The 26989-nt window shown below is 37.6% G+C and overlaps 1 protein-coding gene across 3 annotated transcripts in view; it reads left to right on the top strand.

The window, feature by feature from the left end:
- Positions 1–26989, top strand: part of Cntln (centlein) — a 243179-nt gene that overhangs the window by 137634 nt on the left and 78556 nt on the right. For all 3 annotated transcript variants that reach the window (XM_085839197.1, XM_085839196.1, XM_085839198.1), the window contains 3 exons: positions 13190–13290; positions 18863–18954; positions 22377–22909. In XM_085839197.1, coding sequence (XP_085695323.1) covers positions 13190–13290; positions 18863–18954; positions 22377–22909 — 726 coding nt within the window. The remainder of the gene's footprint in view (positions 1–13189; positions 13291–18862; positions 18955–22376; positions 22910–26989) is intronic.

Below are 26989 nucleotides of genomic sequence, written 5' to 3'. Positions count from 1 at the left end.
GGCAGAAAATGGAATGTACAGATGGTTTGGGCCTAGAGGTTCAAACTGGCTTGGGTGAAATGAAGTGAGCTGGACAGAGGAAACTGGACTGGTAGATAGGATGTGCTTCTTGCTCTGAGCCTGGAGTTTGGGGATAGATCTGGCTGTGTGAAAATATTGGAGATGGTGAGAGGAACTTGTGGAATTCCCTAACAGAATAGGAAGGTATTGTCTAGTGAGACCCGGGTTAGGCCAGATTAGGCCAGGTAATGGATTGTGGGACTTGTGCTAGATCTGGTGGGTTAGGAAGAAGGTATGGGTGGAAGAGTCCAGGAAAATCATGAGTTTTGACTATGGAGAAGGAGGTAGGACCTCCTTCTAAATGGAAGACTTGGATGAGGCATGTAAGGGGTTCTGGGCGGTTGCAGAGAAGATGGTTCTTGATGGACTCCTACAAGTTGGCTGTCCAGTGCCAAAGGGGGTTGGTCAGGAATATTAAACACTTCTATGGCATAAAAATGTAAAGACTTGAACATTTCCTCTTTATGTACTTTCTGTATATATCATTTCATATAAATTTATGACATATAACTACTTGTTACTCTATTTTAACAAGAAACCAAGAAATCAGTAACGTATAAATGGAGAAATTGACTGCCTTCTTCAGTATTTATCTATCAGGTATTTATATAGACATTCATAGAGTTAATATTTATTAGTATAATTCAGAAACTAGGCACTAAACTAGAGACTGAATATTCAATGTTTTATACAAGAGTAATTGTTTCAAAGTCTGGGGTTATTATATAGGTAAGACTATGTCCCAGGGAGGTAAAGTCACCCTTTGGTTGCTACATAGCAAAACAACAAAATTTCTCCTAGGTTCTCTTTGCTTTCTTGTTCAGTTGAACATGTTGATTTGCTAAGATGAGCAATAATAGGAGATGGTAGAGACATAAAGCAAAAACATACATTTTCTACTTCTATTAAAAAATACCAAAGCAGAACTTCCTGAGAAATGGTCATACTTTGAACTGACAACCACAAATTAAATGGCTATGAATTTACTGATAGGACTCCATATACTAAGGCAGTTTATCACTTTGGTGTATAAAGTGCAATCACCATAACAATTGATAAAATGTATTATGAAATATGAAAATTAGTATATAGAACATTAATTAAAAGTTCTATCTAAGTCCCTATCTTAAAGGACTAAACTAAGAAAAATACCTAGTTTTCATAATAATAAAATACATGATACAGTTAATAAATATATATTTCCTGTGGTGCACGCCTTTAATCCCAGCACTCGGGAGGCAGAGGTAGGCGGATTTCTGAGTTTGAGGCCAGCCTGGTCTACAAAGTGAGTTCCAGGACAGCCAGAGCTACACAGAGAAACTCTGTCTTGAAAAACAAACAAAAAAAATTTAAAATATATAGTAATACCACATGATGTTTTACAAAAAATTATCACCACTACTCAATTTTGATCAAACTCACTTTAAACCATAATTGTCCTTTAACTCTTTTCTTTTGCTTTTCTTGTGGTCTGTTTCTTCCTGTCCATCCACCTCTTTATTTCCTCTCTTGTCAGCTTTCAACCCTATGGTATTTTAGGCTTTATGATATACTTAATGTATGTATTATTCTCTGTCACTCTCACCTCACAGAATCTCATTTCTCTTCCACTCTTATTTATTTCCTTTATATCCCAATCAAAGCCTCCCCTTCTCTCCTTTCAGTTTTCTCTCTTCCCTCCCCAATTCTCTCATCCTCTCTTTCTTCTCAGAAAAGGGGAAACCTCCCATGTCTATCAACCCTCCTTGGTGGACTAGACTGTATTATGACTAGGCTCATCTTCTGCTACTGTGGATAGGAAAGGCAGCCAGTTAGGGGAAAGAGATCTTAAGGCAGGCAACAGACTCAGAGACAGGCCCTGTTAGGAGTCCCACATGAAGTGACAGGGCCTAGGTCCATCCCATGCATGCTATTTGGTCGGAGGTTCAGTCTCCTTGGGTCCTTATGGGCCCTAGATAGTTGATTCTGTATGTTGTCTTGGGGTGTTTTTGACATCTCTGGCTTCTTTAATCCTCCCCTCTTCCATAGGATTCCTTAAGCCCCACCTAATGATTGACTATGGGTCTCTGTATCTGTTTTCATCAGTTGCTAGGTGAAGTTTCTCAGATAACAGTTATGCTAGGTGCCTCTCTGCAAGTACAGTGGAATACCATTTATAGTGTCAGGGGTGGGCTTTCTCTCATGATGTGAGTTTCAAGTTTGGGCCAGTCATTGGTTGGCCATTCCCTCATTTTTGCCCCATCTTTACATCTGGGTATTTTGTAGGCAGCACAGAATGCAGCTCCAAGGTTATGTGGCTAGGATGGCTAGGATGGTGTTCCAGTCTATCAATGGAAGTATTTTCTGGTTCAGGTTCCATATCCCCCATTGTTAGGGTCACCCCCATAGGTTCCTGGGAGTTTGCATTGTCCCTGCTCTCTAGTGAGTCTCAGAGATGCTTCCCACCAATTTCTACTCACTCCCAACCATCTTCCTCCCACCGTCTCCCCAAATCTGATTCCTATCCCTGTTCCCCTCTTCACCCCCTCCCCCACCCAGGTCCCTCTCTCCATCTACCTCCACTGATTGTTTTTCCCCTTTCTGGCTGATATTCAAGCAGTATCTCTCGGGACCTCCTTATTATTTAGCTTCTTTGGGTCTGTGGATTATAGCATGGTTATTCTGCACTTTATGGCTACTTTCCGCTTAGAAGTGAGTATATACCACATGTGTCTTTCTGGGTCTGGATTACTCACTCAGATGATATTTTCTAGTTTCATCCATTTGCCTGCAAATTTCATGATGTCCTGATTGTTAATAACTGAATAATAATAATATGTACCACATTTTCTTTATCCATTATTCAGTAGTGGGACATATAGCTTGTTTCCAGTTTCTGACTATTATGAATAAAGCTGCTATGAACCATGTCCTTGTGGCATGGTGGAGCATCTTTTTTGGTATATGCCCAGTAGTGGTATAACTGGCTCTTGAATTAGAAATATTCCCAATTTTCTGAGGAAGAACCAAATTGAATCCCAAAATTTGCAAACTTGATTTACAATTTGCACTCCTACCAACAATGGAGGCGTGTTCCCATCACTCCACATCTGGATGGATATTTGTTTGTAGAGCCATTCCTCCATCTCTGGTACTAAGCCTACTTGATTATGGTGGATGATGTTTTTGATGTGTTCTTGGATTTTGTTTGCAAAGATTTTTTTTTTAATATCTTTGCATCAATGTTCATAAGGGAGAATGGTGTGAAATTTTCTTTCTTGGTTGAGTCTTTGTGTGATTTAGATATCAGGGTGACTATGACCTCATAGTTCTTCTGTTTCTATTTTTGGAATAGTTTGAGGAGTATTTCTGTCAGCTCTTCTTTGAAAGTATGGATAGAGTTCTGTACTAAAACCTTCTGGTCCTGAGCTTTGTTTGTTTGTTTAGAAGAATTTTAATAATTGCTTCTACTTCCCTGGGGGATATAGTCCTATTGATATTGTTTTCCTGATCTTCATTTAACTTTAGTAAGTGGTATTTATCAAGGAAATTGCCAATGTCAAGAAGCCAGTATGAGATCTCACTAATTTCTTTATGGAGGCACTTAGGTTATGAATTTTCCTCTTATTACTGCTTTCTTTGTGTCCCATAAGTTTGGGTATGTTATGCCTTCATTTTCATTGAATTCTAGAAATACTTTAATTTCTTCCTTGATCCAATGGTAATTGAGTAGAGAGTTGTTCGGTTTCCATGACTTTGTAGACTTTCTTTTTTTTTCTGTTATTGTTGAAATTCAGTTTTACTCTATGGTAGTATGATAGGTTACAGGGGGTTCTTTCAATTTTCTTGTATCTGTTGAGATTTGTGACCAACTATGATCAATTTTGGAAAAGGTTCAATGAGGTGCTGAGAAGGGACATTATTTCATGTTTGGACAAAGTGTTCTGCAGATATTTAGTATCAGAATTTTCTGTTTAGTTTCAGTTTCAATGACCTGTCCATTGGTGAGAATGGGATATTAAAGTCTGTTTATGTGTGGGGTTCAAAGTGTGATTTAAGCTTATTAATGTTTCTTTTATAAATTTGGGTATCCTTGTATTTGGGGCGTAGATACTCAGGGGGGAACAATAGTAACATAACTTCAAATTCTTAATAACTTTCAATTCAACTTAAACCTATGGGTGATTTTATCTCATATTGTAGTTACATATAAGTTTTATTTTAAGACTCTTTTGGTAATTTTGTATTTAATTTTTTAAGCAACTTCTGAGCTGTTTTCAAAGTATTTGCTGTACCATTTTCATAGTAATGACAAATTAAGAAAATTATTAATTTTATAAAGTGATATATATAATATTGGATGGGCTAATAATATTTATAGCTCATTCTGTATATTTACAAAAATAATAAAGATGAATTAATATGGTATATATTAAAATCTGGCTATTAGGTTTTTTTATAATTTTTAACATTTTTACATTATATAATTTCAATCATTTTATATACTCAAAAATCTCATTATAGTTACAGATGTTAAACAGAATTTGCATGTCAATAAAAATGTAGCTGCTTTTAGAACTAAGAATGGTTGGAAATAATAAATAGCACACTAGTCTATGATTAATGTTACCAAGAAACTCAATTAAATAATTCTATTTTAATGAGTTGGATGGCTTATCTCATAACATATCCCAAAGTCAACTCTTGATTTATGGCTTGTGCTGTAAGATCGAGAATTGACAAGTGGGACCTCATGAAACTGCAAAGCTTCTGCAAGGCAAAAGACACCATTAATGCAAGTGTAAATGTACAGGGCTAAGCAGTGAAATGCTTAGAGAAGTGTATAGGAGCATGTCTCTGTGACCTCGGGCTAGGTTCAGGTTTCTGTATGGAATAGTTACTATGAACTAAAAGTTGTTAAGGTGACTGTAGGAAAGTCAGGAAGAACTTCTCATTGGAAGATACCATTAAGTGAATTTTAAAAAAACTACTACTTTAGAGTGAGAAAAAGTACCTGAGCGGTATATGTCCAGGGAAGGACTACTGTCTGTAGCATACAGAGAAGTACTATGGGGTGAATTAAAGAGGTAATAAATTCTGTAAAAAAGAGGAAAATACTTATATAGGTTCTGTAAAAGAAGGCACTTCCATTGCAAATGTGAGTTGTTCTCAGTTTGATTGTTGTTTCAGCTTCTTCTGTGAGAAGCTTGCAGCCTTTCAGATCTTTCTTCTTTGCTGTTGAAAGTACAGTAATGCTCTCACTATCTAAGGATTGTTTCATCTGTACTTATTATGAAATACTGTGCTTTGACTTTTGATAAGTTCAAAATATTTTCTAGCTCCTCTAGTATTTTTCTCTGATATAAGTAAGTTTGGAAGGAAGAACATTCTGTGATATCGGTTGAAGTGTAAAAGGGAAGAATCAATTCAACAGTCACTGTGGAAATGACTAGGGCTCTGAAGTGGGGAAGAAAGATTGGTTTCAGCCTCATCTGCAGGCTGGGAAGATGAGAATTAACAACTCAGGAGCGGAGTGGGATCACCGGGTGGAGATTACTAAGAGAAGACATCGCAGGAAGGGCGAGTAGCTAAACTGACCTAGTGGAATGTTTCTAAAGACTGCCCAGGTGCTGATGGAGTAGCAGAGGGTGAGGCAGCATGGCACAGAAAGGCTCCTGCAAGCTGCACCAGTGGGGGTATACATCTAATACTAGGTTTATCAGTGCTCGGGAGTCTGAGAAAATTCAGGAGGCAGTCTGAAGTCCAGCCAAGCAGACTTGTATTTATCAGGTGTAAGTTCTTTAATTTAAAATGCTTGAGGAGTTTTCAGACAACTCTCTAATAATGGTTTCCAACTTATTATGCTGAGGTCATAGAAAATGCTTTGTATTATTTATACTTGTTAAGGCTCACTGCGCCTAGCATAAGTCCTACGTGATGATGGTTCAGTAATGAATGCTTATCTTCTTCTTATTTGAATGGAATGTTTCATGTCGCCAGAACAAGTTTTTCTACTAGTGTCTTTTAGACATCTCTGCATCCAGAGCTGACAAGAAGTATATTTATTTTTTCTCTATTGAGCTGAACTACTTCAGTATTTTGTATGTTATCGGCTAAGCAGATAAGAATCCTCATCTGAACTTAGTCATTGTGTGCTTAAGTGGACTTGTGTCTTTGTGTATGTCCTCTTGTTTGTAATCTTCCTGAGAGGATGCTGTTATATTCATAGCACCTAAAATCTTTAAAATCTTTATATATGTATGTGTATGTTTATTTAAACAAAAGATACACATATGGACATCAAACTATAAATTTAATTATTTGAAGAATTATCCTGAGGGAAAATAGAGCATTTTTTTTCTTTCTTTTTTTTCTTTAAGCCTTATCGGGTATCATTGGGAGGGGAACCCCTTGTTCCTATGTAGGCTCCATGACCCAGGGTAGGGGAATGCTAGGGCACTGAGGCAAGAGTGGGTAGGCAGGTCAGGGAGCACCCTCATAGAGACAGGGGACGGGGGAGGAGCTAGGGGGCTTGTGGAGGGGAAAATGGAAAGGGGATAACATTTGAAATGTAAATAAATAAAATAACCAATAAAAATGGAAGAAAATAATTTTTTATGACTTGAAAGATGGCTTAGCAGTTACACTCAGTATGAACACCCTCAGGATTCCCTTGCATGAGTTCTTTGTATAAATTTGGGACCCAAGTTCATTTCCTAGTAGCCACAGCAGCAGCTCACAACCGCCTGTACCTCCAGCTCAGGGGCTCTGACCTTCCTCTGGCCTCTGTGTGTTCCTACACACACACACACACACACACACACACACACACGCACGCACGCACACACACAGACACCAACACACATGTAAGTAAAACTGAAAAAAGAAAAAAGTAAAGATTTTTCTTGTATTGTTAAATAATTTTAATTTTTGTCATTTTACTTAACATTTCTAGGTTTATGATTTGGTTCTTTTTCTTGCTTTTATTTTAAGAACTCTCTGTGTGTGTATGTGTGTGTATGTGTGTGTGTGTATGTGTGTAAACTAACACTAAAAATATTTTGAAAACTTATTATAAGAATACTTTAAATTTTTTGTTTCTTTCTTTGTAGTCTACTTTGAGCAGGGTAATGAATATATATTCATAAATTTATTCTTGCATTTATTGACTTCTGTATTGGTTCTTCTTCTATTTCTATAAGATCTATTAATGAGGATTCTGTCATTGTAGTAAATACTTTTTAAAAAGCTAACAGAGAAAAACATTTACTAGGCTCACAGATTTTGAGGTCTCCTGGAACCCTAAAATTACCTAAGTAAGAAACCTGGTCATTTTCTCATTTCCTTTTTAAAAACTCCTTATACACTAAAAATTATGGTTGGAATGCTTATTTTAAAATGTACATAGATAGGCTTATGATTTTTGGAGTATTTGAAACAACATAAAATGCAAGGATATAGCTACAATCTGAATTTGAGACAAAACAAAACAAAACAAAAACTTTTACTGGATTTTACCTCAGACAGGCATATCTATAATAGTAACTGAAACTATCATTTTTATTTTATCACTTAATAATTTGGGCCTAGTGCTTTCATATATTAATTTTGAAAAATGAGGCTGGAAAAATCAATTGCAGGATTTAGGAGAGATAACTAAAGATACATAAAAATACTATTTATGTTCCAGAAAAATCCTGAATTGCTTTTGCTAGTCAAACTTAAAATGTAACATTAAAGAATTAATAACAATTAATTTTAGGTCAAGATTGTTTTCCCATTTAAGATGATTTAAAGTGTATATAGATTTTGTGAGTATTGAGGGTTTTGCTTTGCAATAGGCTACTTAGAGGTAATATGTTGTAAATAATGTTATATAATCATGTATTTTAATATTTAAGTCTTAATATAATATTTATATTATGTAAATATAAATAATATATACTATGTAAATATCTAAATATGTTGCTGGGGAGTTAGGATTTCCTTGTATGAGTTCTTAGAATAATCTCAGAATTGAGAAGTAGGACTCAGAAAGTTTTGGCAGTCATTTACTTTGATATAATAGCAAAGTGGACAGCCTCTGGAATGAAGATCTATAAAAAGCTTCCTAGAGAAATGAAGGCTTTCAGTCTCCTGGAGTTTCTATTGCTGTGATAAAACACCGTGACCAAAATTAGCTTGGGGAAGAAGGGGTTAATTTTGTCTACACTTTCACAACATAAGGATCATCCTAAGAATCTCAAGACAGGAACTCAAGGCAGGAACCTGGAAGCAGGAATGAAGTGAGGTCCTTGAGGAATGCTCTACTGGCTTGCTTCTCCCCTGCCTTATGTCACCTAGGTCCACCAGCCCACATGTGGCTTTGCTCACAGTAATCTAGGCCCTTCCACAGCACTCTATAACCAAAAGCATGTCCCATATACTGGCCCACAGGGCAGTCTTGTGGGTGCATTTGCTTAACTGGCAGTCCCCTTTCAAAAGGGACTCTAGCTTTGGTCAAGCTGCCATCGAAGTCACCAGAACAACTGACCTCTTATCAACTTGATACACAAACACATCACTATCTAACTGGAATGTTTCTTTCTCATTTGTTCCCAAGATGGCATGTTGCTGTTAATATCAAAATATGTCTGTTCTTGTGAGCAGAGGTGCTAGTTTGCCCTTACTTGGCTTTGGCAAAACTCTGGTACCTCCACCTCCTCCTTTCCCTGAGGTATTTTGAATCTTGTGAAAGAAAAATGGTGATATTTTACTTTTTATGTGTGTTTCCTGGGGAGGTGGGTGATGGAGTCCAAAGCTGACTATGAAGGAAGGATCCATCTTCCCTGGCCACCAAGCTCAATGATGGCTGTGTCCTGTCTAGCATAACAATTTGGTGTAAATGTACATTGTAATATATTCAAATTAAAACCTATATTAGTTACAAAAGAACAATGTTAGACTTTATACTGATAGAATTATTAAATTTGATATTCACACTTGTAGATAGAATATTCTTATGATATATGCAATGTGTTATGCAGCTTTGGCAGATGAAACAATGGAAATACCATTATACATTTTTGTTTAGATATTTCTTTAATACAATATAGTGATTATAGGTGTGTTAAAATGTAGTTGAACAACTTGATACATGATCTGTGGGTATCAGTATGAACAGGAGTTTGTGTTCTGTTCATGCATGTCTAGGTACACATCTCTGTAAGGGTATCAATGAACATGTGTGCACCTACATGTGTGTGAGTGCACATGTATGTATGTGGAGGCTCAAGGTCATCATCACTATTCTTTCTCAGGAGCCATACTCCATCCCATGTTTTCTTCTCCCTGTTTCTCTGTCTCTCTTTGTCTATCTCTGTCTCTGTCTTTCTCTGTCTCTATCTCTCTGTCTGTCTCTCCTCTCTGTCTGTCTGTCTCTGTTTATTTTAATAAAGAAGAGCACTTAACCAGGTTTACTGTCCCAGAGGGTTAGAGTCCATGATGGTTGAGCAAAGGCATGGCAGCAGGAACAACTGAGAGCTCACATCTCAAACCACAGACTGGAGGCAGAGAGCACACTAGGAATGGTGCACATCTTCCTAATGCTTCCCAAACAGTTCTACCAACTGGCGACAAGTATTAAAATATATTAGCTGACGAGGGCCATTCTCCTTTAAACTACCACAGAGCTGTAAGATTCCATTAAGTATCTTGCTTTTATCTTATCCTGGAAGGCCTTTACTTAAAGTAAAACCTTGCTGGGTACAATATTCTTGGTTGAAATTATTTTTTCAGTACCCAAATACATGACTCCATGCCCTTCTGGTATTTAGAGTTCCTTCAAAGAAATATACCATGGTCTAATGTCTCTATGTGCTACTCTTTTGCAGATTGTAATGTTTCTTCTTTGTCCTGTACTTTAACATTTTAACTATACTATGGCATGGTGACAGATGTCTATAGTCTTTCATGTTGGCATTCCTTCTTCATTCCACCAGTTACCTACCAACAGCCATACAGGTCTGGTATGCTATAAAAGGGACTCTTTGGCCTCTCTGACTCTCTCTGACTATCTGACTCTTTTCTCTCACTGACCCCCTTCTACCTCTTTCCCCTTCCCCTCTCCCCTCTCTCTCCACGTGTTCTTGGCCTGCTTCTTCTCTTTCTCTCCCTCTGTCCTTCTTTGCCCCCTCTCTTTCTCTGCCTCTACTCCCTTCTCAACTCCCCTTCCCATGACCCCAAATAAAATATATCCTTAGTTGTGGGGCATTGGGCTATGCACAGACAGCCTGGTTTCCAGTTGAGGCTAGATGTTGAACCCCAGGACCCAGTGATGATAATTCACCTACATGGGAGGGAAGGAGTACTCTCGTGTCTCCTGTAACCATGGCTCATGTCGAAGTTACCACCCCCTCAGCCCCCAAAAGAGAAGCATGGTTAGTAGTCATGTGGGCAATGTCCCAAGCTTCTGACCTTCAGGCTAGATGCCTTTCCAGTTACCTAGCAACAGAAAAGATAGCAGCACACTTTAAGAGGGGCTGTTTGGCCCCAGCACACTTTAAGAGGGGCTGTTTGGCCCCTGCTCGCTCTCTCACTCCTCTTGCTCTCTTGCTCTCTTACTCCCCTTACTCTCCTCTCACTCTCTTACTCTCTCTCCTTCTTACTGTCTCTTACTCTCTATCCTTTCTTCTCTCTCTCTCCCTTTCCCCCTTTTCTCCTCTTGGCCATGACCTGTCTCTCTCTCATTCCACCTTCTCTCCTTTCTCCCTGACTTTCTAAAATAAAGCTCTAAAACCATAGCCTATCTCCTGGACTCAAGGCCCGCTGCACTTACTCTCGCCTGTGTGGGAACCTCTCTCCCTAAGCCCTCTCTCATAAGCCCAGGGCACAGGGTGTTGTCCTGGGCCTTTTGGTTTCGGGGGGGGGGTGCTTCCCCGTGTCTACCTACTTCCCCCACTGAGTGGGGTCAGTGGTTTAGATGCCCACCCTGGGCCAAGTGGAAAGCAGCCCTCCTGTGTCTGCCTGCCCAGAGCATAGAAGGAACTGTGGCTAGACATGGGCTATCCTCCCTCCCCTCTTCCCCCTACCTCCTTTTTAGTTTCCACACTTAGTTTTATAAAACACATCAGTACGTATGTGAAGTTCTAAATGTTTCTTATACTGGGATGTCTTTGTCTTCCCCAGGACGTGGACAGATTTATGCCATTTTCTTACTGAAGAGGTTTTCTATGATCCTAGTCTTTTCCCTCGAGTATGTGAGAGATCAGAACATATAATTTTTAAGGGTATCCAAAAACTTTCACATTTTCTCTTCAAGCTTTTTTAACTTCTCTTACTGTCAGAGGTTCTTTCTGACAGTAACAATTCACAAGTTCTGTCTTCAAGCTGTTATTTTTACTTCTGCTTGACCCAATCTATTTCGTGGACTATAGAGACAAGGTTCTCATCTCCTCTGTGACTCTCTAGTCTCTTCCAGATCCTGCATTTCCTTGTTTTATTTATCTGATTGTGTTTTTTTTCCCCATTGTTTTCATATTTCTGTTGAGATTGTTGGGATCATCTTTTATACAGATGGTGGCCTCCTCAAGCAACTTTCTCTTGATGTTGCCTTGGGAGGCATCAGTCAGTCCTGGGTTTGATTCACAGTACAGATTCTCATACTCTCCAAGGCTAATATTCCACCATGGTGTTGTTTTGTTTTGCTTTGTTTTGTTTTGTTTTCTCCTTACATTATGATGACTTATTGTAGAAACAAGATTTTTCAGGGGTAGGACTGGCTGGCTAGTGAGCCCCTGGTATCCTTCTGTCTCTGCCTTCCCAGCACAAGTATTAGAAGCACACACCACCCTTTTTACACTCTTTGCAGTGTGTGAGAAACAGAAGTCAGATCCTCTTGATTGTATAGCAAACATTGTACAGACTAAGCCTACATTGTACATCTTCCTAGCTCCTGAAAAATGATGCTTAATTAAATTAACCTGAGTGCCATATACTAGATTTCATCTTGACATTTTTAAACATAAGTGAGTGAATCATCTTTGTAGATCCCTTCCCTTCTCCTTCTGCCACTCTCAATCACACTGGACCCTTCTACCCATTCCCTGCCTTGTAGCTTCCTGTCCATGGTCATGTCATATGGATACTATTGCCTGCCCCCTCCCTCCCTTCCTCTCCCCCAACACATTTCTCCCTCATGTGGTCTCTGTTCTAGTGTTTTTGCCCTGTGCCCACTTATAACATCCCTCCCACACACAAATAGTTCTTTAGCTGGTCATGATATGCTGTGCTAATAATCCCAGCATAGAGAAAGCCAAGGCAAAATTGTGAATTCAAAGTTTAGGCTATATATTGAAACATATAAATTTGAAATAGAAATATATAAATATATTTTATATAGCTATATAAACTTAATAATATATTCTATATAATTCAATAGTATATATAGTATTGAATATACATTTATATATAAACATATAAATATTTAGGTAAATATATACATAAATATAAATATATTTTCTTGCACGCGTCCGACTTGACCAGCAAGAACGATGCTGCAACAGGATCCTTCTGCACATGTTTATTGGGAGAGCTTGATTGTAGAGGCGAATAGACCCCGAGCTCAGAACTGGTGCTGCTTATATCGGCCTAGGAGAGGCGTGTCTCACACCCGGATTGGTTGTGCTTGGTTGATGCATTTGCATGCCTACATCTGATTGGTTAATTTCTCTCTCATCTGATTGGTTAACTTCTCTCTCATCTGATTGGTTAATTTTGGTCAAATCTCAAAACCTCATCTTGGCAAAAAAACTTTACTGCCTATGTATGCGTGGTGGCCAGCAGAAGACAGTGCCACCCTGCAACGGCACATGTGGCTTCCCACAATATTTGAAATTGAAACATAAATATTTTAAAATACAAAAAAAAAATCCAGTTTTATATTTTACATATTTGGCATTTGTTACAATGGAGTTGATAGTTTGTACTAAAAAATATGCTCATAGTAATCAATTTGTATGCTGGATAAAAACTAGTGAATATATTTAGTTACTATATTTTTGCTTTTATTTTACCATTCTCTATTTTTCAATTGTCTTTGCTGCTTTTTTTAACTACACTGCTCATTATCTTACACATTTTATGTAATTGTTAATTGTTCAAATTTTCATAGGATGACTCTTCAAGATGAATTAGATGAGCTTAAAATGCATATGTCCATTGATAAAACAACAATACAGGAATTAAATAGGTGCATGGCAGAGAAAAGAGAAGGTAAGTTTTTAATTAAAAGAAATCTTTAGCTTTATTATCTAATTTTGGTTTCAATTTAATAATCTTACTTAATTTCTGACTTTTTGTACTCTTTTACTGATTTATAACACAATTTTTATGTCTCATGAGAAAATGCAATGCAATGAAGTCCTAAACATCCCACTTTGAGATGGCTCAGCTGTCAGTGCTGGTGATGCTCAGGCCTGTTTGGCTGAGTCCAACCCAGACCCCAGGTAGAAGTGGGGGAAGCCTGCAGCGCCCTCAGTGCCTTCCCCTGCTCCTCAGACATGGACCGACTGTGAGCCTCCACAAGCACACTTGCCCACCCTTAATTTAATATAAAAATATAAACAAATATTTGATAAGAGGAAGAGAGAAATAATTTTATTGTTCATTGACATAGTTTTCCTAGTTATGGTTGCTCACAGTTTTATAATCGTGTTTAACATTGGTGATTCACTTTTGTGTGTGTGCTCCTATTACAAGACTTTGAAAGTCCTTAAGGTCTAACTTTATGGGGCCTCCATCTTAAACGTAGGAGTAAGGTTTGTTCATTTCAAATATGCAAACCACTGTGGCCAAACTGTCTGATGATATGCACCCATGTTATCAATTTAAGACTGTTCTATATTAAAAGTGAAGACAGCTGTATTTACTGTGCAACTTGAGTATCTCTGTGGAAGAAGTGAGCTCTCTGACTTCTGCCACCCAGCTGGTGTCACCATACCTAGTGATTATTAATGGACTCCTCCTCTGGCTTTTTCTCAGTCCTCACTATTGACTCAGGCTTAAATATTAATATTAATATTGTTAGTGATTTTCCAAACCAATATTTTAACATTTTTAATTTTTTCTTTTATTTTCCATCAAAATAAGTCCTCAATCCTTCCCTAGCTTCTAAACATGGTTCTTGTTTTCATTTTGTCTTCTCCTGTCAGGATCTTTTCTGTTTCTTCTTACTGAATCATATTCCCACTTCCTCCTTAACAATTGGGATCCTGAAGAGCTTATTGATTTATTGTTCAAACTAACTGTATCCTTCTGAAAACAAAATCCATGAGTAGATGAATATCCCAGCAATGAGAAAGACTCCGGTGAAGAGAGAAGGAGAACTTGTGACCTCACAGTTCCATGTGAATGTCCTGTCCTGGAGAGATGCTTTGTTACACATCAGTGCTCACTGCAGCACCGTGCAGAGGAGCGAAGTTAGGGAAGCATCCTAAGAGCCTAACGCCAGAGGACGTGGGTGGACAAATGTGCTATATACATACAATGGATTTTTTTCAGCCTTAAAAATGAAGTTATGTTGTTTGCAGGAACATGGAAGAAACTGGACAGTAGATGTAAATTAGGTCAGTCTTAGATAAATATCATGTTTTTATTCACTTGTGGCTCATATATACATAGCTTTACATATGTATATATGAATTTTTAGTCTTATCTATCTATCTATCTATCTATCCATCTATCTGTCTATCTCTGTGTGTGACATGTATATAAAAGTAAAACTGTTTGAGTGGGTCAAAGGGGACTAACAGAAGCAGGAAGCAATGATAACAAGAGAGAGAGAAAGGAGTTTATGAGGAACTGTGTTGAATATACAGTACATACGTAGAAGAAAACATTTTAAAAATCAGAACAATTGTTTGGACACTCCCACAAGTTCTGCTTTTGTGGAATCTTATTATATCTTGTTTTGTCCTGATTGGCTGCTGTCTCTTGAAGACCTTCTCTTTTCTAAAGCAGAAATGGAGTGGGGTGAATCTGGGGAGGAGAACAAGTGAGGGAGGGGAGGAGTAGTGGATGGAGGGAAACTGTATTGTATTGGGGGGGTGTTGTATAGGAGAAAAATCTATTATCTGTTAAATAAAAAGAAAAAACAAAGAATAATGTGGTAGAATTAAGGAATATATTTAAAAATAGCAATAGCAAATAACGGGGAAACCATTTAATAAAAAACCAGACTTGAAAAAAAGTATTTGTGGCACTTCAAAAGCTCTAACTGCATATGCAGCAGAGGATGGCCTAGTCAGTCATCAATGAGAGGAGAGGCCCTTGTTCCTGTGAGGATTTTATGCCCCAGTACAGGGGACTGCCAGAACCAGGAAGCAGGAGTGGGTGGGTTGGGGATCAGGGGAAGGGTGGAGAGGATAGGGGGTTTTTGGAGGAGAAACCAGGAAAGGGGATAACATTTGAAATGTAAATAAGGAAAATATCTAATAAATAAATAAATAAATGTTAAAAATAAAAGAAAACTGGCAAAACAAACTCTCATATACAACTTTACTGAACTGAAGGTGGATTCAGTCAGGCACAAAGAAACTAAAATAAGAAAATGCAATGCATGCTAAAAATTATCATACTGAATTAATATATAAGGATTTTAAATCACAGGAAAATATGTGTTCCATTACTAAAATAGATACACAAAATGCAATAGGTTATTTTCTGCTAAATTATATTCTTTGAGCATTTTTGTTTGTTTTTAAAGTGATTCACAGTTCAAGAAAAAATCAGAAAAACATAGCTATCACTTTTATAGAAGTATAAAGAATAGAAAAAATAAAGTAAGTTTTAATGATATTAGCCATTGATATGCTTAACATACTGTAAAAATTGGTGCTTACAATTCAAGGATAAACTTATTTGTTTCATTTGGATTAACACTTTTGCATTTTCTCACTTACTATAAATTCCACCTATTAAATGCTAAATAATTTTATATTTAATATGAATTAACAGCAAACTAGTCTTATAAAATAATAATAAACACTCATTTTGGGATGTTTACCAGTTATTGTATTTTGCTATTAAATATTTCAGATAAAGATAGTTGAAATCAAAGTAAAAGTGCTAAACTTTTTTTTAAAGTGCTAAACTTAATGTTCATAATTTATCAACAATGACTAAGCTCTTTCATAAATGTTTTTGTTTTAATGCTTAAAAGAAAAAAGTCAGAAAAATTATAAGTGTTTTTAGATAATGTATTACTATAATTAAAATTAGGACATAGAATAATAAGAATAATTAACAGTAAAACATTAATTAAAAACAGTAAAAAGCAGAATAATTTAGGGAATAGTTCAGTGAACTAGGGCTTGGAAACACTAGCCCCCCATTGGCACTGACAGGAGCCGATCTTTCTGTGTAGCCCAGGGTGACCTAGACCTCACTGGCTTCTTCCCCAGCCTGAGTGCTGAGCACTCCTCCTGCAGCTCTGCTGAGCAATTTGAACCTAGATATTCCTGACCTTCCTCTGCACATTGCCACCAGGCTCATGGTGCTGTGTGAATTACCTTATCTGACTTGGTCTTTCTCTCTACAATCTCTTTAATGAAGGAATATCTCATAGAAAAACCAGCTTAAAGGTATTTGACAGTTCTCTTTAAAGACAACATCTGTTCTTCTGATGACTTGAGGATATGGAAAGACAACCTTCCCTGTTTCTTCAGTTTCTGTGCATCACCTGTGTCCCTAGGCACTGTCTGACCTTCAGACACACTCAGTTTCCCTAAAAGTCATATCTACCCCTAATAAAATTCTACAATTTCCTGTTCCATCTCCCTTTTTCTTGTGCTGAGGATACTGAAGTTTGGACCATGTGGCCCTTCTGCAATTTTCATAGATTATGTGGTATTTGTTTTTTTCTTACAGATCTATTTTCTGTTTATTTCAGTGCACTTAGAGAGAGAGAGAGAGAGAGAGAGAGAGAGAGAGATTACCTTTATCTTCTTGCTAAACCAAGATTAAAAGAAAAGGAAGCAAGCAATAAAACAAAACAAGTTTTAACAAGATATTAACAAACAAAAAGTAGTTAAAAACAGAAAAGGAGATGAAATTCCTGAGCAAGAAAGAACACAATCAGGATGAATTTTAATGCTAATAAAATTTGTAGTGTTTAAACCATATGATTAAAAATAGATGTCTTGTAGAATGAGAAATCTCATTGTCTTAGTGAGGGCCCCTCGCCTCAGTCCCTACATCCTGAGGTGCTTGAGCTGACGTGTCTTAGAGTGGTTCCTTGTTTCACTCCACATTTGAGTCTAACTGCCTCCATATTTTTATAAAAGCTATAAATGAAAGCAAATCTACCTTGGCAACATTCACAGGTGAGCATACTCACCCATTCTGCCCAGATGCCTTGCACATACCTAGGACCAAATACACAGCAAGGAAATTCTTTTAAAACTCATCCTTTATTGCTTATTAAACATATACAGATGTTGTTAGTACTGTATGTTATGTGAATATAGTATTATTATGTTATTTTTAAGGATAAATATCTCAGAACTATAGGAGATATTTAATTGACTAGAACAGATGAATTATATTTGCATCTTATTTCTACATTGCTGAAGAGTGCTGTAAATGAATTCAGCAGCACGGTGTTAGGGGACTAGAAAAGGATGCTTGGGAGCTGATAGATTATTATCAAGGTAAAGGTATGTATTCCCCAAGAGGCAAATTCTACCTATTCTAGCTTTTATTATCCTTAGGATAGTGTTCTATTTATTTCATGAGCACAGAAGTTTTAATTGAGTATGTCATGTTTCAAAGACAAAAGAAATGCCTAATTCACTCTAACAAACTTGTTAGTCACTGTTTTTACCAGGAGGATTTCTCCTCCACAGAGAATAATATTGTTTTCTCTTTCTTTGTTGAAAAATCAAAGTCTCACATTGACCTGCAGCAGTCTGGCTTACTTTAAAGCAAAAGTAAGCTAACAGATGTATACCCTCTTACCGTTAGGAGTTCTTCTCTGTTCGTGTTTTGTTCTTTAAGAACATTATACTTTAAAATAATTCAGGAGCTCAGTAAAGAATGGTAACTTCATCACTGTAACTTATCTGTAAAGAAGACAGCTATAAATTTGAGTGAATTTCAATATTAATGAAAAATGTATGACAGTGTTTCCCTTAACTTTGTAAATTCCGTGCAGATTTTACTGTTCTGTAAAGGCTGTGGCAGTTAGTTACCAGCCCCTGCAGGAGTGATTTGTCAAGCAATTTCACCCTGGAATGTGGGCTTGCTTCTTAGGGAGCCACAGCTCCTCTAGAATTGAGGGTTTTATGGTTTAACCTGCCAGTGCAGGAGCCTTTCCCTGGAAGGAAAGGCTCCTGCACTGTGAGGGTTTCAGTCTCTAATTCTGTGACTGCTTGCTTTGTTCAGAGATCACTCTGATCTGCCTGGCAGGGAACAGGATCAGCAGAACAAAACTAGTAGCGCTGTAGATACAAAGGCAGTGGATTCTGCTTTCAAGGTAAAGGCAGAACAATCTACAAAGAATGAGCACAGGAATGAAAGCCTAGCATTGTTAACCCACAGATCTATGGTACCTTTGAAAGTCTTAGCACTGCAGGGAAAAAGAAAGGGACACCACAAAGACATGTAATTATGTGACAAAACAAACTCTTGAGAAAGGTCACAATTTAGCTCTAGTCAAACACTTGACAAGAAAAAATAGACTAGATTATTCAAAACTGAAAAACCAGCAAACCTTTCCCCTTAAACCGACAGTGCAGTGTTTCAGCAACATATGATGTAGCATAATATATTATTTATTTGCTTCCAGAACAACTCTTTAGACAGCATGAGGATGCTGAGGTCAAGAAGAGTACTCCGGAGAAGAATGAGAAAGCAATCTCGGAACAGACATTACAGAAGGTAGTCTAATCTTTAAGATATTGAGCCGAGCAAGTTAAATCTGAATTTTACCATAAAGAATTGTATTTTAAAACGAGAGCTCATGAACTTAAACCTTGTGTGAATTCTTAATTTAAATTCATAATTCAAAATCATCGGCTTGCCAAAATTGGGTAAAAAAATCAATGTTAGTAAAATAAATGTATAAACACTTGTGCATCTGTGGACATAGATTAAAAATATTTTTATAGATGGAGTGGAGAAAATGAGAAGAAGAGAAGTTAACAAAATTGGGAATATATGTGCTTATTAGTTATAAGTGAGCAGTTTAACTTAAAACGGGTCAGGAGATCTGCTCTTCTGCAACAGGCATGGATTGTTTTTTATTTATAGCTCTGCCATGGTAGAATGCTAATATCTTTATAATTTAAACTTGAAAATATGTGTGACTTATTGTCAATAAAATTTAGCTTATGATTTAGTATAGTTTTCTGTATTTTAATAGGACAATTCATGTCAACCTATAGTTACAGTACAGCATTACTCTCATTGATAGTAAATGCTGTTTTCGAATTATAGACTTTATCTTAGTTTTGTTTTACAAAATATATTATCAGGTTCAATGAGTGGTTTCAAGTTTATGAACAGTTATTGGTTCTATTATTAAAGGTTCATCTCTAAATAACTTATTCTTTGATTATTATCTGGCTACTCTGGATTACTTTTGAGTTTTACTAAATCATCTGCTCATAAACAAAACTCAACATGGTCATACATATCAACAATTTCAGTTTATCTACCTCGATTTTCCATACTGATGGATAGACTTGTGGGAGTTTCTCATGAGCTACAGCAACTTTGTACTTCCTTAGGCTTGTCCTGTAGCAAAGGATGTCCCCTCAGTGCTACTGAACAGCACATACCCGGTTAACATAGGATAGAGAACGAAACGTGCTGCCAGTCATTCATCTTGAAGTCATCTATGTTCTGTCAAGTAGGGTATTCTATAGTTTATATTAATGTGTCAGATTTGTTTTATAATAGTATTTTTCTTTTTAAAATAATATTTCTGTTTTAAATAATTTTATTTGTATAGACAAATAACATTATGTGCCCAGAAATGCATTTAAGGCCTATAAAAAATTAGCATTTATTTTCATTGAATTTAAATCAAATTAGCATGTTAATTTTTTTTACTTTTAAACAATAACTTTATCCAGTTGTGTCAGTCATCTTTTTTAAACTTACAGTTAAATTTATTATTTTAATTAATAGATATTATATTCATATGGTATTAAGCATTGAATTTAGGGTCTCATGCATGCTAGGCAAGTTATCTACTACAAACCTATTTGCCTATAGAGACAGAGACAGATTCAGAGACATAGAGACAAACATATTCATACAGGCCTTTTAAGTTGCACAGGCTGGGTTTGAAGTCATTCTATAGCACAAGCTGGCCTTCCTGTTCTGAGTAGCCAGGTTTCAAGAGCCACCAACATAAGATTCATCTGAATTTCTTTCTTGGATTTATGTGTGTGGAGGGATGTGTGCATATATATGTTGTGGAGGCCTGAAACCACCTCAAGCACAATCCTTTCTCTCCTTCTCCTTCTATCTGTATCTAGCTCTATCTTAATCGTGATTCTTCTTCTTCTTCTTCTTCTTCTTCTTCTTCTTCTTCTTCTTCTTCTTCTTCTTCTTCTTCTTCTTCTTCTTTCTCCTCCTCCTCCTCCTCCTCCTCTCCTCCTCCTCCTCCTTCTTCTTCTTCCTCCTCCTCCTCCTCCTCTTGATAGGATCTTTTACTGGTTTTGTATTCACTTACCCATCAATTATGCTATGGTGACTGCTCAGTGAGATGCAGGGATGCAAGAATCCACCCGTCTCTGCCTCCATGGCTCTAGAATATCCTGGAATATGAGAGAGATAGAGAGAGAGGGAGAAAGAGATGGAGAGAGAGGGAGAGGAAGAGAGAAAGAGGGAGAAAGGGGAGAGAGAGAGAGAGAGAGAGGAAGAAGAAGAAGAAGAAGAAGAAGAGGGGGGAGAGAGAGAGAGAGAGAGAGAGAGAGAGAGAGAGAGAGAGAGAGAGAGAGAGAGATGTATGTATGTTTTGGGGACCAAACTCAGATCCTCTTGCTCTAGGTTAGCGCTTTATTGACTAAGCTTTCTTTCTAGCCCCAAAGACACATTGTAAAAAGGGATGAATAAAGGACTTCAGTGACAGCTTACACCTGTAGTCCATTTGTACTGAGATGAACTTTAGGTTCAGTTTAAAATAGAGGTGTGAATTGATCAATCTTAGTCAAGGTATGATTCTGCACCTTGTTATTTCAGCTTAGAGCTGTTATCACGGTGGTCCAATAAAGTATTAAATTGTTAATCTGTCACTCCTTGTGAAAACAGCCTTTTGGCCTCATTGATAACTATCCTCGTTTGGAGGTTTAGAGTTCTCTGACCCTTTCACTCTTTGTGGAATTCTATATGGTTCAGTAGCTAAGGTTGCAAATAACAGCTCATCTCTGTTTCTTGAGCCATCATACATAACATGTGCATAACAAAGACATACATGTGGGCTCAAATAAAGGATCAGTGCTTCTTTGCAAAAGTAGTTTTTGTGTTTCTGTTTCAGTTTTACTTATAAAACTCGTTTGAAAATAGTCTAATGTTATTTTTCAAATTCTAATTCCAAGTATCCTATAAGAGGCTTGTAATATTCTGTCCCTGTTGTTCGCTTGCAGCATTTACATCATGTCACATATTACTTTAAGGTGTGCCTGAGTGTCTTTCCAGTGGCGATTGATATATAGAGCCTGGAGGTCTTTGACTATCACTGCGTCCTACAACAGAAGAAATATTTATTGAAATAAATAGAAATGTTTCATTTATAATCAACTTTCAAATTCTTGTAATTTTAGATTATTGAACATGATTTTTGCAGAAATATTTTATTGTATAAAATAAGAATTGCATTGAGAATTAGCATGGTACTTTTCTAATTTAGAACTAAAACCGTTGCAGGTCATTTATTTTGTCACCACACCTTACCATGTTTGTCAAGTGTTAAAGAAATGTTCTTTACTAATAGTTTCTCTATGAGCCTATTTTAACCTATTCTATAAACAGCTTTTCTCTGGAAATATTGCCTTTCCCAGTTAGAATGTATATCCAAAGTACCTACAGTCTTACAGAACCCTGCAGCTCGTTGACATCCTCAGCTCTGATCACTTTGTGTAGGATTTTAACTTCCCTTACCATCTGTCCTTCATTCAGCAGATGCATTATTGCATTTCTGAATGTATCCTTAGAATTATTTAGAAAGTAAGTGCCTGAGATTCATTGTGTCCTTGTGCTAAATGGAACTTTCATCAGTTAGAAATGATAATTAAAAATTATGTAGATTATGGTTTTAAATTTTAAAGGAGTAATTAAATTTTCTTTCTTAGGTCATTGAGTTGGAAAATCGACTAAAATCTTTTGAGAAAAACTCAAGAAAATTAAAAGAAGAGAATAAGAGATTAAAGAAAGAGAATGATTTCCTTAAATCCCACTTAAAACACTATCAAGAAGACTCGGAGGCGAGAGAAAAGGAGCTAGAGCAGCTACTGAGGGTGAGCAAAGATGTAGAACATGACAAAAGTGAGCTTCAAACAAAAATCACTGCTCTGGAGACTGAAGTCACTATCCTGAGGAGACAAGTGACAGAAGCTAAGGCTTTGAGAGGCAAAGACGAAGAGGTGGTATGTCCAGAGGAGAGAGCACACTGCCCAACAGACAAAGCTAAATCTGAGATGGCCACCACAGATGTGAGAGCCCGGCGCTGTGACTGCAAGACAGCCACTACCAAGGTGAAATTTAAGGCTGCCAAGAGAAAGTGCTCAGTGGGTCGCCACCACACAGTTCTCAATCACTCCATCAAGGTTATGAGCCACGTGGAGAACCTCAGCAAGGACGGCTGGGAGGATGTGAGTGAAGGCAGGTAAGGCTCTCATTAACTTAGCTCTGTGGTGGGGACAGTGTGCATCTGTAAAGCACTGGCAAATGGAGATTGAATTTCAACTACTGTCGATTTGGTATTCAGAAAAAATACTGTCAGAGCCTTTGAAATATCTTGGGAGGTCTTGTTCTGAGCTTATTGACTGAAATTTGCATGCAAAATTAGCCACAACTGCATGAGTATTTGAATAGGTGCCAGGAACCCAAAAGAAGGCAATGCTTGATTTCTTCCAGTGATGCTCTTTTCATGCAGTCATGAGGCTTGAAATTGACAGTTTGGCAGGTTGATTTAATTTGCTGGCCCTTTGCATATTCACCACTGACAGCTAAGGATTCCCAGGCAAGCCTACTAAGTCGGTTTAGTTATCTTGTGACATGCCAACCTGGGAGGAGAAACATTTTCCCCCCTTAATTTAGTTAGATAAATTTTGAATGACCCATTTCAGCTTGTTACCAGATGTCTACAAGCTGTTTAACACCCTTTAAATTAAGAACCATCTTCACTAATTATTTCATGTGTGTATTATGCAAAGTCATTGTACAAACTTTATGTGGATCGAAGTTAAAGATTTCTTAAGAGATGTAGATTCATATTCTTAAGTTGTTTAGCCCCCATTGAATATAAAGAGGATAATACTAGAAGTCTGCACATCATTTGTTCTTACACCTGACTGTACACTGGAAGTATAGAGGCAAAGGAATGACACGGTGCCTCTGTTTACACCTCTGTAATAAAGAAGTGCATTGGTAGAGTTGTTAATGAGTTGTCCACTTTGCCATGGTTTTAAATATCTGGCCTGTTTCATAATACTGTATATTTATATTTATTTTCTCCAGTCTTCAGATTCGTTTGTTTGTTCATTTGTTTAAGCTCTTCTGCAGTGCTCTATTTTAGATGTGGGATGACTAGGGATATTTTTCTTAGCCACAGCATAGAAATGGAAAATGAGCTTAAAACGTAATGATACTCCTATTGGTGTGATGCCTTTGCTGGCCCTCAGATGAAGCATGGCTGACATACCTGTAATAAAGACATAGCGGAGGTAAACTTGGTCTTCATTATCCAAGGTTTTGTGTGACCATGGAAGACAAATGAAAGCCTAAAAGATTAGAGAAAAGTGTCCATTTTTTTTATGCTTAGTGTTCATGAAGAGTGGGCAGTTATTTAGAAAAAGAAAAGGATAAATGTATCATGTCCAGAATAAGAGCAAAGGACTGGGATGCAGAGATTCAGTAGCATCATTCTCTTCAGAGTGTCTCAAGCCTCTGCATGGCACTCCTTCCTGGGCAGCGTAGGCTCTTTGTGGACTGAGGGTCTTCTCTCACTGAGCAGTGAGTAGACAAGGAGCTATTATTTCACAGAAAGACAATGTTGAGAACAAGTATATGTTACACACTTCAGTTTGGAGGAAAGTGGATGTATTAATTACTTACTTTTCTATTGATATTATTAACACCATGATCAAAACAGCTTACAGAAGAAGGTTTGTTTTGGGTGTGAAAGGGAACAAAGGCATCAAAGAGAACAGACATTGCCGCCGGACTGAGGAGCTTTGGTGGAAGTCTCAGAGCTTACTCTACCCTGAGCAGTCTTCAGTGGCTCCTTGAGTTTTGCCACTGGTAGACTTTTGCAAAGGTGCTGAAAAACAGTGTCCAGAGAGTTAGAGTTGATAGTGGTGGGACAGAATGTTAGCTATAGCAGGCATGGCAGCAGGAACAGGGAACTAATCATGAATTTCAAGTACAAAGCAAAGTAGGGCAAGTGGATTGCAAGTAGTGTGAGGTTTGAATTCTCACAGTCCAGTCCTTGTGTCATAACTTAAATGCTGCACCACTTAAACCTCACCTAACAGTGCCACCCACCCAGTACTATGAGGGGCATTTCTCATTCAAACCACCGCAAGTGGTCTAGTTTTTGTCATTAGTTGTTGTTATGTTGTTTTACACACACACACACACACACACACACACACACACACACACACACACACATATATATATATCTACCATTGCTCTCTTCGGACACACCAGAAGAGGGCATCAGATCCCATTACAGATGGTTGTGAGCCACCATGTGGTTGCTGAGAATTGAACTCAGGACCTCTGGAAGAGCAGTCAGTGCTCTCGACCGATGAGCCATCCCTCCAGCCCTGACATTGCTTGGTTTTACACCATTTTTCTTTAAGGGAAAATAAAGAGTAATAGACAGGAAGGTCAGAAATGACAGAGACCTTGTTTCTGAGGCTGTTCCTCAGGTGTTCCAGTGCTCTTTATATTAAAATATTCTGAATGGCCAATGTCATAGGATGGTTCTCTGAGCCTGAGCAACTCTTTGTGCATTATAATCATAGGGAGGTTCTATAAAAAATTCCCCGCCTTAAACATACTCCAAACCAATGTTTCTACAATTTTTGAGATTGACTAGAAGTATCAGTTATATTTGAATATTGTTACCTGGTTCCAATGTGCTGGTAGGTTTCAGAAATGTTTTAAATGATTACAAAATGAATGTCCTAGCTTTTAGACTGATAAATAAACTAAAGTGGCATGCTCATGGGGAAAGTGGGATGGCTTCTGGGTAACAATGCTGCTGCCAAGCCTGATGGCATTATTGCAATTGTGGTAGGAGAGAACCAAATCCTATGAACTGATCAAACACATGCCTTATGACATGTGTGGATATGTACACTACACACTCACACACACACACGCACACACACACACACACACACTTTACTTTTTACAAGAACAGTTTATGAAAGCAAGGCCAGAGGACTACATCTATATTGTCTCTTTCTTTTTATCTTTTTTTTTTAAGTTCCTCCTTCCCTGGTCTCAGAAGCAACAGAAGTAAACAAAATTGTACCCAACTGAAAACCCACTAAACATTTATCTATATCTATAAGAAAAATCTAGTGGCAACAGCAATCTGTACTTCAACAATATAAAGCCCCTGCACTTTTCATAAAATATTGGTATAGCTTATTTATGTCTGAGTCTATATGTATTGATAAATACATAAAAGTTGGGTAATATATTCAATTTCAATTTCATCATATCAATGCACATTCATAAAGCCATATGTTTTAAAGAAATATCACTATATTTTTAAATATAAGAATATCATCTAAGTTGCTCAGTATTATAACTCATTTTTGCACAGTGATGCTGTTAAACTTCCTGCTTAGCAGAATAGTTTCAGAAATCATTTCGCTGCCAAGAATTCTCACATTAGAACCATGTGGAGGAATGTCACAGGTGTCTTAAGATTCTATATCTTTTCGTTTTCTATAGGGTAGTATTAGTCTTCTGTTGACTTGACACAGGCTAGAGTTACCTGGGAAGAAGAAGCTCAGTTGAAGAAAGGTTTCTGTCAGATGGCTTGTAGGCAAGTCTGTAGGACATTATGTAGATTAATGATCAATGTGGGAGGGCCCCACTTACTGTGGGCAGTGCCACTCCTGGGCATGTGTAAGAAAGCAGGTTGAGCAAACTATGGGGAGCAGGCCAGTAAACAGAATTACTCCAGCGCCTCCCATTCTCCTCATCTCCCATTCTCCCTGTCTGTAAACCTCTTAAATGCTCCTCATATTCCTATTATATGTGTCAGAGGGACAGACATTCAGACAGACAGACTTCCTGAGTCAGGTTCCTGCCCTGACGTCTTTCGAGTGTGACCTGATAACTGTAAGGTGAAATCAATCCCTTCCTTCCCACATTGCTCTTTGTCCTGGTGCTTTATCTCGGCAGTGGAATATCATATATATATGATAAACAATAGTATTATATACCTATCTCCTGGCACCTTACTTCACAGTTTATGAGAGTATGTTTGTCCTGGCTCTCGCTGCTGTGATAAGCCACTGTGACACAAGTAGCTTGAGGACAAGTGTCTTATTGTTTGGTGACCCTCTAGTGAGAACACAGCCCTGAGAGATGTCTCAGCAGCTGGTCACAGAGCTGTGCTGGTCCCAGCTCACTCACTGCCCATATTCCACTGCATTTCTCTCTCTTTCTTTCTTTCTTTCTTTCTTTCTTTCTTTCTTTCTTTCTTTCTTTCTTT

Source organism: Mus caroli, unplaced genomic scaffold, assembly GCF_978045245.1.
Source record: "Mus caroli unplaced genomic scaffold, Mus_caroli_1 scaffold_6, whole genome shotgun sequence".
Classification (NCBI taxonomy): Eukaryota; Metazoa; Chordata; class Mammalia; order Rodentia; family Muridae; genus Mus; species Mus caroli.
Note: the sequence above shows the minus strand (reverse complement) of the source record. Positions and strands in the feature narration are given on the sequence as shown.